The sequence below is a fragment of the Crinia signifera genome, chromosome 7 (genome assembly GCF_055691185.1).
Source record: "Crinia signifera chromosome 7, ASM5569118v1, whole genome shotgun sequence".
Lineage (NCBI taxonomy): Eukaryota > Metazoa > Chordata > Amphibia > Anura > Myobatrachidae > Crinia > Crinia signifera.
In genome coordinates, this window is record NC_139223.1 from 177384212 (window position 1) to 177398119 (window position 13908).

At 45.7% G+C, this 13908-nt stretch overlaps 1 protein-coding gene across 8 annotated transcripts in view; it reads right to left on the reverse strand.

The window, feature by feature from the left end:
• Window positions 1-10407, reverse strand: part of IKZF2 (IKAROS family zinc finger 2) — a 65684-nt gene extending 55277 nt beyond the window's left edge. The window contains exons 1-4 of one of the 8 annotated variants that reach the window (XM_083154486.1): window positions 9917-10407; window positions 4653-4819; window positions 1543-1740; window positions 1397-1445 (exon numbers count right to left, since the gene is read on the reverse strand). In XM_083154486.1, coding sequence (XP_083010612.1) covers window positions 1397-1445; window positions 1543-1713 — 220 coding nt within the window. In that variant the 5' untranslated portion in view covers window positions 1714-1740; window positions 4653-4819; window positions 9917-10407. Of the gene's footprint in view, window positions 1-1396; window positions 1446-1542; window positions 1741-3545; window positions 3583-4652; window positions 4820-9916 lie in introns of all 8 variants that reach the window. The other 7 variants (XM_083154484.1, XM_083154481.1, XM_083154483.1 and 4 more) reach the window with 7 other exon arrangements.
• Between the last annotated feature and the right edge of the window lie 3501 nt (window positions 10408-13908).

Genomic DNA, 13908 nt, shown 5'->3' on the forward strand with positions numbered 1-13908 from the left:
TCTAATATACGTGGTAGTAAATATAAGCAATGTGTGTATTATAACCCCAGTTTATAGGGAAAGGCATTAGCATTATCAGACAGCTAACAGCATTCCCTAATTCCCTATATTATTTGTAAACGTGATTATTTCAAATTGGCTATAAGTTGTGTATCATTATTGTAGATTTTTTTAACAATTTTTAAAATGTTTACAGGAAACAATGTACCCTGCTGTAGTGAGTTAAGGGGTGTTCACACGGTGCGATTTTGCTTGCGATTGGATCTCCATTCGATTGGGATCAAATTGAACGGCAAGCAAAACGCATTCGAATTGGACTATATAGTACAGATCAGTCTTGCCTGCAGAGTCTATTGCTATTCGATTGCGATGCTGGCATTGAATGTGGCTGAAAACCGTTTGATGTCCATTCGATTATGATTCAATTTTGCTTATATAAGAAAAATCAAATCGAAAATAGACCAAATCTAACTGTATGTACGAGGCATTACAATAGCAGGTTGTACAAACAAACAGGTGCATGACAAAACACAGTTTGCACTTAAGAGATAGTCAACACAATAGAATTCAGAATTTATAAACCAATTAGACATTATAAGAAGCCAAGAATGATGGGCGCACCAATGCAATATAGGTAAATGAGCCCCAAATTCTAGGCACCATGCGCTATATTAGCATGACCAAAAGATCAATAGAGTAAGCAATCATCCAAGTCTGTTTAAAACTTTGTGGTCATCAAATTAATACTGTAAGAGATTATATAGCTATTTTTATTTTATTTTTTTTATAAATTCTATTTATTTATTTGAACTACTTTCTGCAGGTTAATCTGGTACAAAATGACAAAAACTTAAAGTTTTAAACAGTTAACTCAGTGGTTTTCAAACGCTGTGCCTGGTCCAGGACCAAATTATTTATTATCAAAGTGATAGGCAAAACCAGTGCTAGTGGCTGGCAATTCTCAAACATGAGGAAACAGAAGCCCAGCTGCTCACCACCCCATAACTGACCCTACGGATGACAGGTAGGCTCAATTTACTTAACCCGTTGAGTGCCAAGCGAATTTGTCAAAATAAGTGTGAAAATTGACAAGCAAACTTTTTTTTTTTCATCATTCATCGTAAAAACAGACAGACCTGGAGGTAGGAGGGCCCTGCTGCAAGCTTACAATCTATCTTTGTGACAGTAAAAGCTTCTATAATATTTGTTTATGACGTTCCTACCCTACCAGCTACCGTGTTGTTTTGGAGACCCATAGGTCCCAATAAGCACTTCTGCAATATGTCCTCATATATTAACTACATGATATAAACAGAATTGGAACAAGAAGTAATAACACAAAAGGTAGACAGCAGTAGTAGTTGCTACAAAACTTTGGAATAAAACAGCCACTTACTAGTCACATATCCATCTGGTCTCTCTGTTTCCATAGTAAAAAAGCCGTGCTGAAATATAAAAAAAAAAGGGACATTTTTTAAAAAAATCTAGAAGACTTTCCACAATCAATAGATTTGTATTTTGATTTTTTTGCAAAGTATTTACATTTTTCTGTTGCCTTTGCTGCACTGAGCATATATCTGGGCGGCCTGCAGTCATCCATGACTTTCTCTTCCTAGGATGTAGAACTCCAGAGGAGTCCGTCTGCTTTAAGATTTTGGGCAACTGACACTCCCTCTCATAAGCTTTGCTGTCGTTCGTCTCCATGAACTGCATAGCATGGCTTTGTTAATTAAGCAGATACTGAAATTAAATAAGTTGTGTAAATAAAATAACTTAAAAACAAATGAACAGAATACTGTGGTCATTAGATTAACTTTCTAAAAAAAAAATAAAAAAAAAAGAAATTGACTTAAAAAAAGGGGGGGGGGGGCACTGTCAAACAGCTTTGTCTAAAAGGGTATCAGGCCTCTCAAGAAGTGTCAGACTGATACGACAGGTGCTTTAAAATCAGAAGATAAAAGCTAAAAAAGTTTAGAGAAGTAAAAAAAAGACAGAACAAAAGCATAACAAAAAAAAAAAAAAAAACAATAAACGTTGATGCGCAAATGGGCTTCCAACAATAGCACAGCACACATGTACCTATGTCCCACTGTCAGCCGCCTAATGTGACAAGCCAGAGTCTTCGTGTGTTATGTGACTTAACCCCTCTGTAACCAGCAAGAAGTTGCAACTCCGCACAAAACTCCCTCTCATCAAAAGACTTATTACATCACACAGTTAACCTCCTGTTTACCAATATATAATGGTTCAGATTCACAATCACTTCAGGTTGCTGCGGAGGAATAAGAGGGATCTCAATGTTCATTTTTTGGAATTAAGTCTACGTTTGTCAGATGTTCTAGAGCACAGGTCAAAATTCGAAGCATCAATGTACAAAACAGCCCCGGTTACATTGACTGTGTTCCGAAAATACTATTTTCTTGTAGGTGATGTGATGTCAAGTTTTAGCAACTGACAAACTATGTCCAAACTTAGTTCTTTCTTACATGAATCTAAAACCAGAAACAAGTGTCTTACCGGATACCGCTCGCCCAAAAGGATGCGCTACCGTCTGCCTCGCACTTTTGTGCAAACATACAGAGTGCGTAAGCTGGTTTTCCCTACAACGCTGTGAAGGCTATGTTTGATGGGCATTGAAATGGTGTGGCAGGTTAAATAATGTATGGGTTACATAGCCGAGTATAAACCCACTGGGCCCAGAATATAGAACCAAATCACTATGTGGTCAGCCAGCTATTATTTCCTGTGCGCTCGGTCATTACATTAAACAAAACATTTATAGGAAAGTAATGACCGCCTTAACCCTTGCCAAGCGGAATTCAGAGATGGTATCGTTCACATTGAGATCATACAACGTAGCAACTTGACAGTCCTATTTATAAACATCTTTCCTTTTTATTTTCAAATATGTTTCCATGTTCTGTGGCTAACGATCACGAAAAACGTGTGCAAAAAGCAGTTTAGAAAAGTTGTCTAAGGACTTTTACAACAGAATTAAAAAGTTATCCCCAGGACAATATAACTATCTAGTGTCCGTTGGTGTGCCTCCTAAACGCTGCCATCTATTGGCAGCGAGTGAAACTACATCTCTTTCTCTCACACGTGCACAAACACAGAGACAATCACAAGGTAGCAGACTAGCTTTCGAAGCATTTGCTTTGGGCAGGCTTATTAGTTTATGCATATTTAGGCGCAGCAGAACCCTTGAAGCACCATCTATATAATCAATATTAATAACTATAAGGATCTACCGTAGAACACAGAAGTTGGGCTTCAACTGTCACATAAACCTGTTGCATTTAACGTCACACTCCTCCGCTAAGTAGCATAAATACTGTCACAAAAAAAAAAGGCAGAAAACTAGTCCGGAGCTCAAACCCAAATTGTAAGGCAGGAGGAGGAATTTTCTTATCACCTCTTCCCTGTTTGCTTTTAGCATCCAAACTGTTCCAGCGCTGCCAGCTAAATAATTCACAAGCAGCCATTTCTGTATTGATCCACCAAGTATATTTAGCCACTGCTCCTGGAATTTCTTCATTACTTACTGGAAAGAAGGCTGCTTCGAGTCTCGTCTCCAAATCACTTCCCAAAAAAGTAAAGAAAAAAAAAAAGTATGCAGATAATTCTAACTGCTGCAGATACTGCATAAGCACTTTTACCCCTCTCTCATCTGTCCTTTTCCCTGTCAGACGGATCAAATTGCTGTCACCAGCAACAGAAAACCCATTGGTTTGAACACACTGCAGGCCGAGCATGAGAAAAGTATGGAAAAACTTCTGAACGTACAAAATACACAGCAGCGTTTTAGGTTCAGTTACTCATGACTTGTCACTTAAATGCCTAGGAACAGGCAGTGATAAAATCAGGAAGCGACGCTAGATAAAATGGGGGTAAGAGATAAGGGGAAGGAATCGCCCAATCAAACAGCAGGTTTCACCACCTAATCTAACTGTCCAGAACAAGATAACAAGTGACCACCACACTGTAGATAGGAATGGCCCGTTGGTGAGGTCAATTGTGGATTCATTATTGGCACAACTTTCAGACTAGCTACACATCTCGAAAACGATCATCACAATGAAATGACATTAACCGTCAGACTTCCAAAACTAGATAGGTGCATACAAATGTACATCATGTATTCTAACACACACACATATATGATATATATATATATATATATATATATATATATATATATATATATATATATATATATATATATATATATATATATATATATAGAAGGAAGAAAGGACTGGCACTCCTGGGATTTGTGAAAAGTTTCTTGTATTTCAAAAAATAACGACCAACGTTTCGGGGCAGATGCCCCTTTGTCAAGGTGTAGGTGATGCATCTGCCCCGAAACGTTGGTCGTTATTTTTTGAAATACAAGAAACTTTTCACAAATCCCAGGAGTGCCAGTCCTTTCTTCCTTCTATCGTCCATCTATTTGAACGGGCACCCGGGTAACTGAACAGGAGGGGTGAGTGCCGGGCTGCAACCCAGATATATATATATGTATATATATATATATCTCGCGTGATGATGCTTGAGCAGGTATATTGGTCTGACTTTATTTGGGCGCGTGAGTCTGACAAGAGTGGATACGTGGGTTGGGAGTAAAGAATACATATTGAAGATGTAACTACCTCACGTGTAGAACTGTCCCATTGGTTTCTGTTAGCAGGTGAAGATGAAGAGGTGCAGGGTGGCGGCCGTGGATGACAGCAGTGTTGATGAGTCCCGGGGTGGGTGGATATCAGTAAGGCAGCGGCTGAGGAGATGAGTGCAGTGCAGGGTAGAGCTGTTAGGCAGACTAGTGAACAAAGTTAGGAATGTCACGTACTTTCAGGAAAGCAAGAAGGAGAGGGAGGTCATCGCACCAGCAATGAGATTAACAAGAAACAAAACTGGATCCACCGGTTATTTCTGAAGCAGCTGAGAAAAATCAGGAGAAGAAAAGGAGAGGAAAGGGGAGGAGGTAGGGGTGAGAAGAATACAGGGAGGGAAGCAGGAAAAGACCAGCTCCAAATTCAAGGTAAGGTGAGTGAGGGACCTAGGGAGCCAGACCATCAGGGGATGACTGTAGTGTAGGGATGGATGAAGAGCGCCTAGGAAGTACATGGATTCTAATGCCAGCTGATAGGTGCCCTTAACGGCACATTAATAATAATATTATATTGCTAGAAAAGGGGGATAACCCCCCCTCCCGCCTATTTTGCGAATTATATCACAGTTCAGTACCTGGATCATTTACATTACACAGCATCAGTAATTACAGGGTGCACTCAGAGACAAGCAATCAGTTCTCCTCCACCTGTAGCATGTGTCTGCTGGAGCGGTCTCATCTCACAATGATCAGACTACTTCTGTTGTCAAACACATGTACTGTGGTACACTATCAACAACAGAACACTGCCCCAATTATCCCATCAGCAGCAGTGTCATACCATTCCTGATATTACACTGTTACCAGCATTAGTGTTCATTCTAGCATCCGCTATCTTTGAAACCCCATGCAGTTCCTGTTCCTTGCCTGGGGTGTCGCGGTCTGCTGTGGTGTTTCTAGCACAGGTCTGGTTTGCATATCAGTGGTTATATACAGACCACACTGTGCTAGAAACACCACAGCAGACAGCGAAACCCCAGGCAGGGAAGAGGAACTGCATAGGGTTTCAAAGATTGCGGGTGCTAGAATGAACACTACAGAATCCCACCACTCCCACTGTCACATCATCAGTCATACATGTCACATACTGTGCCGCATCATCAGTCATACATGTCACATACTGTGCCGCATCATCAGTCATACATGTCACATACTGCGCCGCATGATCAGTCATACATGTCACATACTGTGCCGCATGATCAGTCATACATGTCACATACTGTGCCACATCATCAGTCATACATGTCACATACTGTGCCGCATCATCAGTCATACATGTCACATACTGTGCCGCATCATCAGTCATACATGTCACATACTGTGCCGCATCATCAGTCATACATGTCACATACTGTGCCGCATCATCAGTCATACATGTCACATACTGTGCCGCATGATCAGTCATACATGTCACATACTGTGCCGCATCATCAGTCATACATGTCACATACTGTGCCACATCATCAGTCATACATGTCACATACTGTGCCACATCATCAGTCATACATGTCACATACTGTGCCGCATGATCAGTCATACATGTCACATACTGTGCCGCATCATCAGTCATACATGTCACATACTGTGCCGCATCATCAGTCATACATGTCACATACTGTGCCGCATCATCAGTCATACATGTCACATACTGTGCCGCATCATCAGTCATACATGTCACATACTGCGCCGCATGATCAGTCATACATGTCACATACTGTGCCACATCATCAGTCATACATGTCACATACTGTGCCACATCATCAGTCATACATATCACATACTGTGCCGCATGATCAGTCATACATGTCACATACTGTGCCACATCATCAGTCATACATGTAACATACTGTATTTCCTTATATTAGCCTAGATATAGTATCACTACTACTGTACACTGTAACAATGACAATGACATCACACTGTAACACACTGACATCACACTGTCACGCCATTCCTAGTCACCAGTTCCACAATGCTACCACTATTAGGGGTACATTTACTAAAGATGCCAACAATCAAAAGAGGTGATGTAGCAACCAATCAAATTCTGTCAATCATGTCTCTATTGGTTGCTATGCGGAACATCACTTCTTTTCATTTTAAGAATCTTTAGTAAATGTACACCTTAGTGTAAGATGGGGGTTCTATTGAAGATGGGGTCAATTTGCTAAGGCTTCTAAATGTGATGTTGCCCCTAGCAACCAATCAGATTCTTGCTATTATCTTGTAGAATGTGGTAAATAAATAAGTAGGATCTGATTGGTTTCTATGGGCAACGTCCCATCTTCAATATAACTCTAATCTTAGTAAATTAGTGTCTAGTGTCACACTGTCCCCAATACTACACTGTCACCAGTGTCACACTGTCCCCAATACTACACTGTCACCAGTGTCACACTGTCCCCAATACTACACTGTCACCAGTGTCACACTGTCCCCAATACTACACTGTCACCAGTGTCACACTGTCCCCAATACTACACTGTCACACTGTCCCCAATACTACACTGTCACCACTGTCCCCAGTACTACACTGTCCCGAGTGTCACACTGTCCCCAATACTATACTGTCCCCAGTGTCACACTGTCCCCAATACTACACTGTCACCAGTGTCACACTGTCCCCAATACTACACTGTCACACTGTCCCCAATACTACACTGTCACCACTGTCACACTGTCCCCAGTACTACAATGTCCCGAGTGTCAAACTGTCCCCAATACTATACTGTCCCCAGTGTCACACTGTCCCCAATACTACACTGTCACCAGTGTCACACTGTTCCCAATACTACACTGTCACACTGTCCCCAATACTACACTCTCACACTGTTCCCAATACTACACTGTCACCTGTGTCACACTGCCCCCAATACTACACTGTCACCAGTGTCACACTCTCCCGCATTCTACACTGTAACACTGTTCCCCAATACTACACTGTCACCAGTGTCACACTGTCCCCAATACTACACTGTCACCACTGTCACACTGTCCCCAATACTACACTGTCAACAGTGTAACACTGTCCCTAATACTACACTGTCACAATGTCCCCAATACTATCACCAGTGTGAAACTGCCCCAATACTATACTGTCACCAGTGTCTCACTGTCCCCAATACTACACTGTCACCTATGTCACACGTCCCCAATACTTCACTGTCACCAGTGTCACACTACCCCCTATACTACACTGTCACTAGTGTCACACTGTTCCCAATACTACACTGTCACCAATGTCACACTGTCCCCAATGCTAAACTGTCACCAATGTCACACTGTCCCCAATACTTCACTGTCACACTATCCCCAATACTACACTGTCACTAATGACAGTGATGTCATCACTCCAGTGATGGGAGTGTGCCCCGGCGATAAATCGCTGGGTGCGCGCTCCCATTTTCAGCCCCGTTCTAATCGCTGGTCGCAGGAGCTTGCTCCTGCGACCAGCTGATTACCTCTGCGGCACCGCCGGCAGAGGTTCCCTTTCATCAGCGACCATCTCTGGTCGCTGATGAAAAGGAGAAACTGAGCAGGCTGGAGGAAGGTGACAGGTAGAGTGACAGGGAGCGTGACAGGTAGGCTATCTGGGAGTGTGAGACGTAGGAGAAAGGTGACAGGTAGGGTGACAGGGAGCCTGACAGGTAGGGGTAACAGGGAACCTGACAGGTAGGGGTAACAGGGAACCTGACAGGTAGGGGTAACAGGGAACCTGACAGGTAGGGGTAACAGGGAACCTGACAGGTAGGGGTAACAGTGAGCCCGACAGGTAGGAGGAAGATGACAGGTAGAGTAACAGAGAGCGTGACAGGTAGGGTATCTGGGAGTGTGAGAGGCAGGAGGAAGGTGACAGGTAGGGTGACAAGGAGCATGACAGGTAGGGTAACAGGGAGCCTGACAGATGGGGTAACAGAAAGCCTGACAGGTAGGGTATCTGGGAGTGTGAGAGGTAGGAGGGAGGTGACAGGCAGGTAATAGGGAGGGTGACAGGTAGGAAAATTGTCAGGGAGGGTGACAGGAACAGGTGACATGAATGTAACAGGGACAGGTGACACGCATGTAACAGGAGGATGACAGGGACAGGTGACACACATGTAACCGGGAGGGGGACAGGTGACACACATGTAACCGGGAGGGGGACAGGGACAGGTGACAGACATATAACAGGGAGGCTGACAGGGACAGGTGACAGGTATGTAACAGGGAGGCTGACAGGGACAGGTGACACACATGTAACAGGGAGGGTGACAGGTGACAGGTATGTAACAGGGAGGTGGACAGGTGACACACATGTAACAGGGAGGCTGACAGGGACAGGTGACAGGTATGTAACAGGGAGGTGGACATGTGACACACATGTAACAGGGAGGGTGACAAGGACAGGTGACAGGCATGTAACAGGGAGGGTGACAGGGACAGGTATGTAACAGGGAGGGTGACAGGGACAGGTGACACGCATGTAACAGGGAGGGTGACAGGGACAGGTGACACGCATGTAACAGGGAGGGTGACAGGGACAGGTATGTAACAGGGAGGGTGGCAGGTGACACACATGTAACAGGGAGGCTGACAGGGACAGGTGACAGGTATGTAACAGGGAGGCTGACAGGGACAGGTGACACACATGTAACAGGGAGGGTGACAGGTGACAGGTATGTAACAGGGAGGTGGACAGGTGACACACATGTAACAGGGAGGCTGACAGGGACAGGTGACAGGTATGTAACAGGGAGGTGGACATGTGACACACATGTAACAGGGAGGGTGACAAGGACAGGTGACAGGCATGTAACAGGGAGGGTGACAGGGACAGGTATGTAACAGGGAGGGTGACAGGGACAGGTGACACGCATGTAACAGGGAGGGTGACAGGGACAGGTGACACGCATGTAACAGGGAGGGTAACAGGGACAGGTATGTAACAGGGAGGGTGGCAGGTAACACACATGTAACAGGGACGGTGACAGGGACAGGTGACAGGCATGTAACAGGGAGGCTGACAGGGACAGGTGACAGGCATGTAACAGGGAGGCTGACAGGGACAGGTGACAGGCATGTAACAGGGAGGCTGACAGGGACAGGGGACAGGCAGGGTGACACTAGAGCAGCCCCTCCCCCTTCTCCTCTCATCCTGACAGCAACAAGTCCCCGGCAGCGCAGACACCATGCTACATAATAACAAGTTTGTGCCCCCCCCCCCCCCCCCCCTCCTCCCCCCGGGCACCTGCAGGCGGCGCTCACCTCAGCAGTGTATGCGGGGCCACACTGCCATCCCCCTGCGCGGCGGGTCCGGGCCCCGGGGCTACCAGGGTGATAATCCCCCGGCTCTGACTTCCTCCATCAGCAGCAGCAGCAGCAGCAGAGCCAGGCAGCAGGCAGCAGGAGGCGGCAGGGGTTAGCCCGGGACAGCTGGTCAAACCCAGAGAAACGGATCGGGCAGCCGCCAGCCAGCCTTCCCCAGACACACGGCCAGTGCACACAGGCTGGCGCTCGGCAATCGATTACAGGACAGTGCACTTGATCCGCTGCTGCTGAATGTCTCCAGTGATCTCAGCAGCAGCAGCAGCAGCCAGGGGTGGATCCAGGACACAGTATCCCCGGGATCTGGCACAGTGCTCGGCGCTGGCCTCTCCCCCCATGCCCACCGCTAGTTTACACGGGAGATAAAGTTGCCTGTGCCAGGGTGTGCGTGCTGCGCCCTATTCCCGCTGACCGGCGGCGGGCACCTGTCACTCCGCATACATAGCCATCGCCATGGTGGCGGGTTAGGGGGTGGGAAGGGTTAAACGCATCATCTGACAGGGCAGCTTCCCACCCCCTGCAGGGTAACAGGGCAACTTCCCACCCCCTGCTGAGTGACAGGGCAGCTTCAGAACCCCTGCTAGGTAACAGGGCAGTTTCCCACCCCCTGCAGGGCAACAGGGCAGCTCCTACCCCCTGCTGGGTGACCCAAGTGTCTGCTACCCCCTGCTGGGAGACCAAGTATCTGCTACCCCCTGCTGGGTGACCAAGTATCTGCTACCCCCTGCTGGGTGACCCAAGTATCTGCTACCCCCTGCTGGGTGACCCAAGTATCTGCTACCCCCTGCTTTTTAACCCAAGTATCTGCTACCCCCTGCTGGGTGACCAAGTATCTGCTACCCCCTGCTGGGTTACAGGGCAGCTACCACCCCCTGCTGGGTGACCAAGTACTGTATCTTCCACCCCCTCCTGGGTGGAGGGGCAGCTCCCACCCCTTGCTGGGTGACCAAGGATCTGCCACCCCCTGCTGGGTTACAGGGCAGCTACCACCCCCTGCTGGGTGACCAAGTGATGTATCTTCCACCCCCTGCTGGGTGATGGCAGCTCCCACCCCCTGCTGGGTGACCAAGTATCAGGGACCCAGCGGCCAATTATTGTTGAACTGCAGATGTGTATGGGCCGCAATGTGCATGCACAATGCCTGCTAGCAAAGGAATCCTGCTACTTTATTCCTTTGCAGGCGGTTCGCAAGAAGTAGGCGTCTGAGGGTGGTAACCTTCCACTTAGTGGGAGAGTTAAGAAAGACGCAGGCATGGCTAGGAAAATGCAGGCGTACCCAAGCATTTTAGGGGAGGGTGTGTCACATCAGCTCCAGGCCAAATATGCCTGTATTCATTGCAGCCGCTGAGTAAGTCCAGGGCTACGCGGTGCATGCTGTGAGTGGGCATACACATTTATTCACAAGGCGGGATTTCAGTATAGCGGGGCTGCGTCTACCTGGCCGCTGCAAATTTGCTCAGCATCGATCAGGTCTGAATTAGGCCCATCCTCCAGTGTTTACCCTGCCTAGGGCCCCAGGATCTTGGGGGGGAGGGGGGGGTGGTGGCTGTAGGATTTGTAAGATTCCACCTCCACACTTATGGGTGGGGTTGGGGGCAGTAGGTTAAATTTTGCCTAGGGTGGTGAGAAGTCTACACCACTCCTACTCCCATCCTGTGCTGGGTGACTACTTCCCCTCTGCATGGTGTATGGGCAGCTCCCACTATTTGTGATGGAACCACTCCCTATCCTCTCCTTGCTGACAGGGCAGTTCCACTGGTGACCCAGTTGTAATCCGGCAGGTGGCTGGCTCAAGTAGTCATGCTGGGCTGATACAGACAGAAAGCATCACACATAGTGGGCCTGATATAGGGATGGCAATAGTTAATCTGGCCATCGATAGTGGCATTCGATGCAATGGATGGGCATCCCAATGTTTTTGCCTATCGATGGTCATCCATTTTCTTTGATATTGGCCTGTGGGTCAATGAAAACACAGGAGCGGGGCTTAACAGTTGTAAAGGGCGGAGCTATGCTCCTTGCCCCGGCCCCTTGGGGAAAAAGAGAAACAAAACTATCCGTTTATGCTTGACATCGATGGAAGGAAACCATCTGGTTTTCCCCCCTCATTGATGGCAAAACTATTTTACATTGGCCATCGATGATCGAAATATTGGCGGCTAGGTTAAATAAGTACATTTTAAAAATAATTCATCCAGACCAGTCCGGATTTATGCCTGGAAAAGCTACCTGTCTATACGAAAATGATATTGCCACCTTCAAATGCAAACTGAGAGGGATGGACATCCAGTCGTGGTATCACTAGATGCAACCAAAGCGTTTGATGCGGTCGAGTGGCCTTATTTGTGGGCGGTCCTAAAGGCCTTTGGGTTGGGGCCTAATTTGGGCCTGGAAATCGCCGGCATTCCTGCTAGCCAGAGGGACGAAGCAGGGGTGTCCACTATCCCCTGTCTTGTTCGCTCTGGCATTTGAGCCCTTGGCTTGTATTCTAAGATCCCGCTCCAATATTAACCCCTTCCTGACGCAGCATGTTTTTGCCTTCCTGACAGAGCCCTTTTTTTCAAATCTGACATGTATCACTTAAGTGGGGATAACTTTTTTGCTTTTACTTATCCCAGTGATTTTGAAATTGTTTTCTCGTGACACATTGTACTTCAAGTTAGTGGTAAATTTGGGTCGATACAGTCTGTGTTTTTTTGTGAAAAATACCAAAATGTCGTAAAAAAATGGAAAATTTAGCAATTTGCAAAATGTTAAATTTTCTGCTTGTAAGACAAATAATCATACCACTCAAAATAGTTAATAACTAACATAGACCATATGTCTACTTTATGTTTCCATCATTATTTCAGCCTCCTTTTAATTTTTTTGGACACTAGGAGGCTTAAAATATGAATAGCAAATTCTCAAATTTTCAAGAAAATTTCAAACACTGATTTTATTAGGGACCAGTTCAGTTCTGATGTGACTTTGAGGGACTTGTATGTGAGACACCCCCATAAATGATGCCATTTCAAAAACTGCACCCCTCACAGTATTCAAAACAGCATTTTGGAAGTTTGTTAACCCTTTAGGTGTTTCACAGGAATTAAAACAAAGTGTAGGTGAAATTTCAAAATTTCATTTTTTTTGCAGATTTGCAATTTTAATACATTTTTCTAAGGAACACAGTAGATTTTACTAGAGAAATGTGACTAAAAATTGATTCCCCCAATTCTTTTGTTTTCATAAATATCCTATATGTGGCCCTAGTGTGCACGTTGACCAAACCACAGGCTTCATAATAGAAGGAGCACCTACTTGATTTTGGAGCCTCCTTTTTATGAGATTATTTTTTAGGCACCATGTAGGTTTCTAGGCACCATAAGATGCTAAAAGTTAGAAACCCCCCCACAAGTGACCCCATTTTGCAAACTACACCCCTCAGGGAATTCATCTAGGGGTATAGTGTACATTTCAAACCCCCAGGGGTTTCACCAATTGTGGTACAACTGGGCAGTGAAAATGAAAAATTAATTTTTTTACACAAAAATGCAGTTCTGGCTCCAAATTTTTCATTTTCACAAGGAATGAAGGAGACAAAGCACCCCAAAATCTGTGCCCCAATTTCTCCCGAGTACGGCAATGCCTCACATGTGACCAAAAAATACCATTTGGGTGCATGGCAGGACTCAGAAGGGAAGGAGTGATTTTTGGATTTTGCAGCTCAGATTCTGGTGGAATGTTGGTGGGTGCTATGTCGCATTAGCAAGACCCCCGAAGCACCAATACAGTGGAACCCCCCCACAAGTGACCCCATTTTGCAAACTACACCCCTCAGGGAATTCATCTAGGGGTATAGTGTAGATTTCAAACCCCCAGGGGTTTCACCAATTTTGATACAACTGGGCTGTGCAAATGAAAAATTACATTTTTTACACAAAAATGCAGTT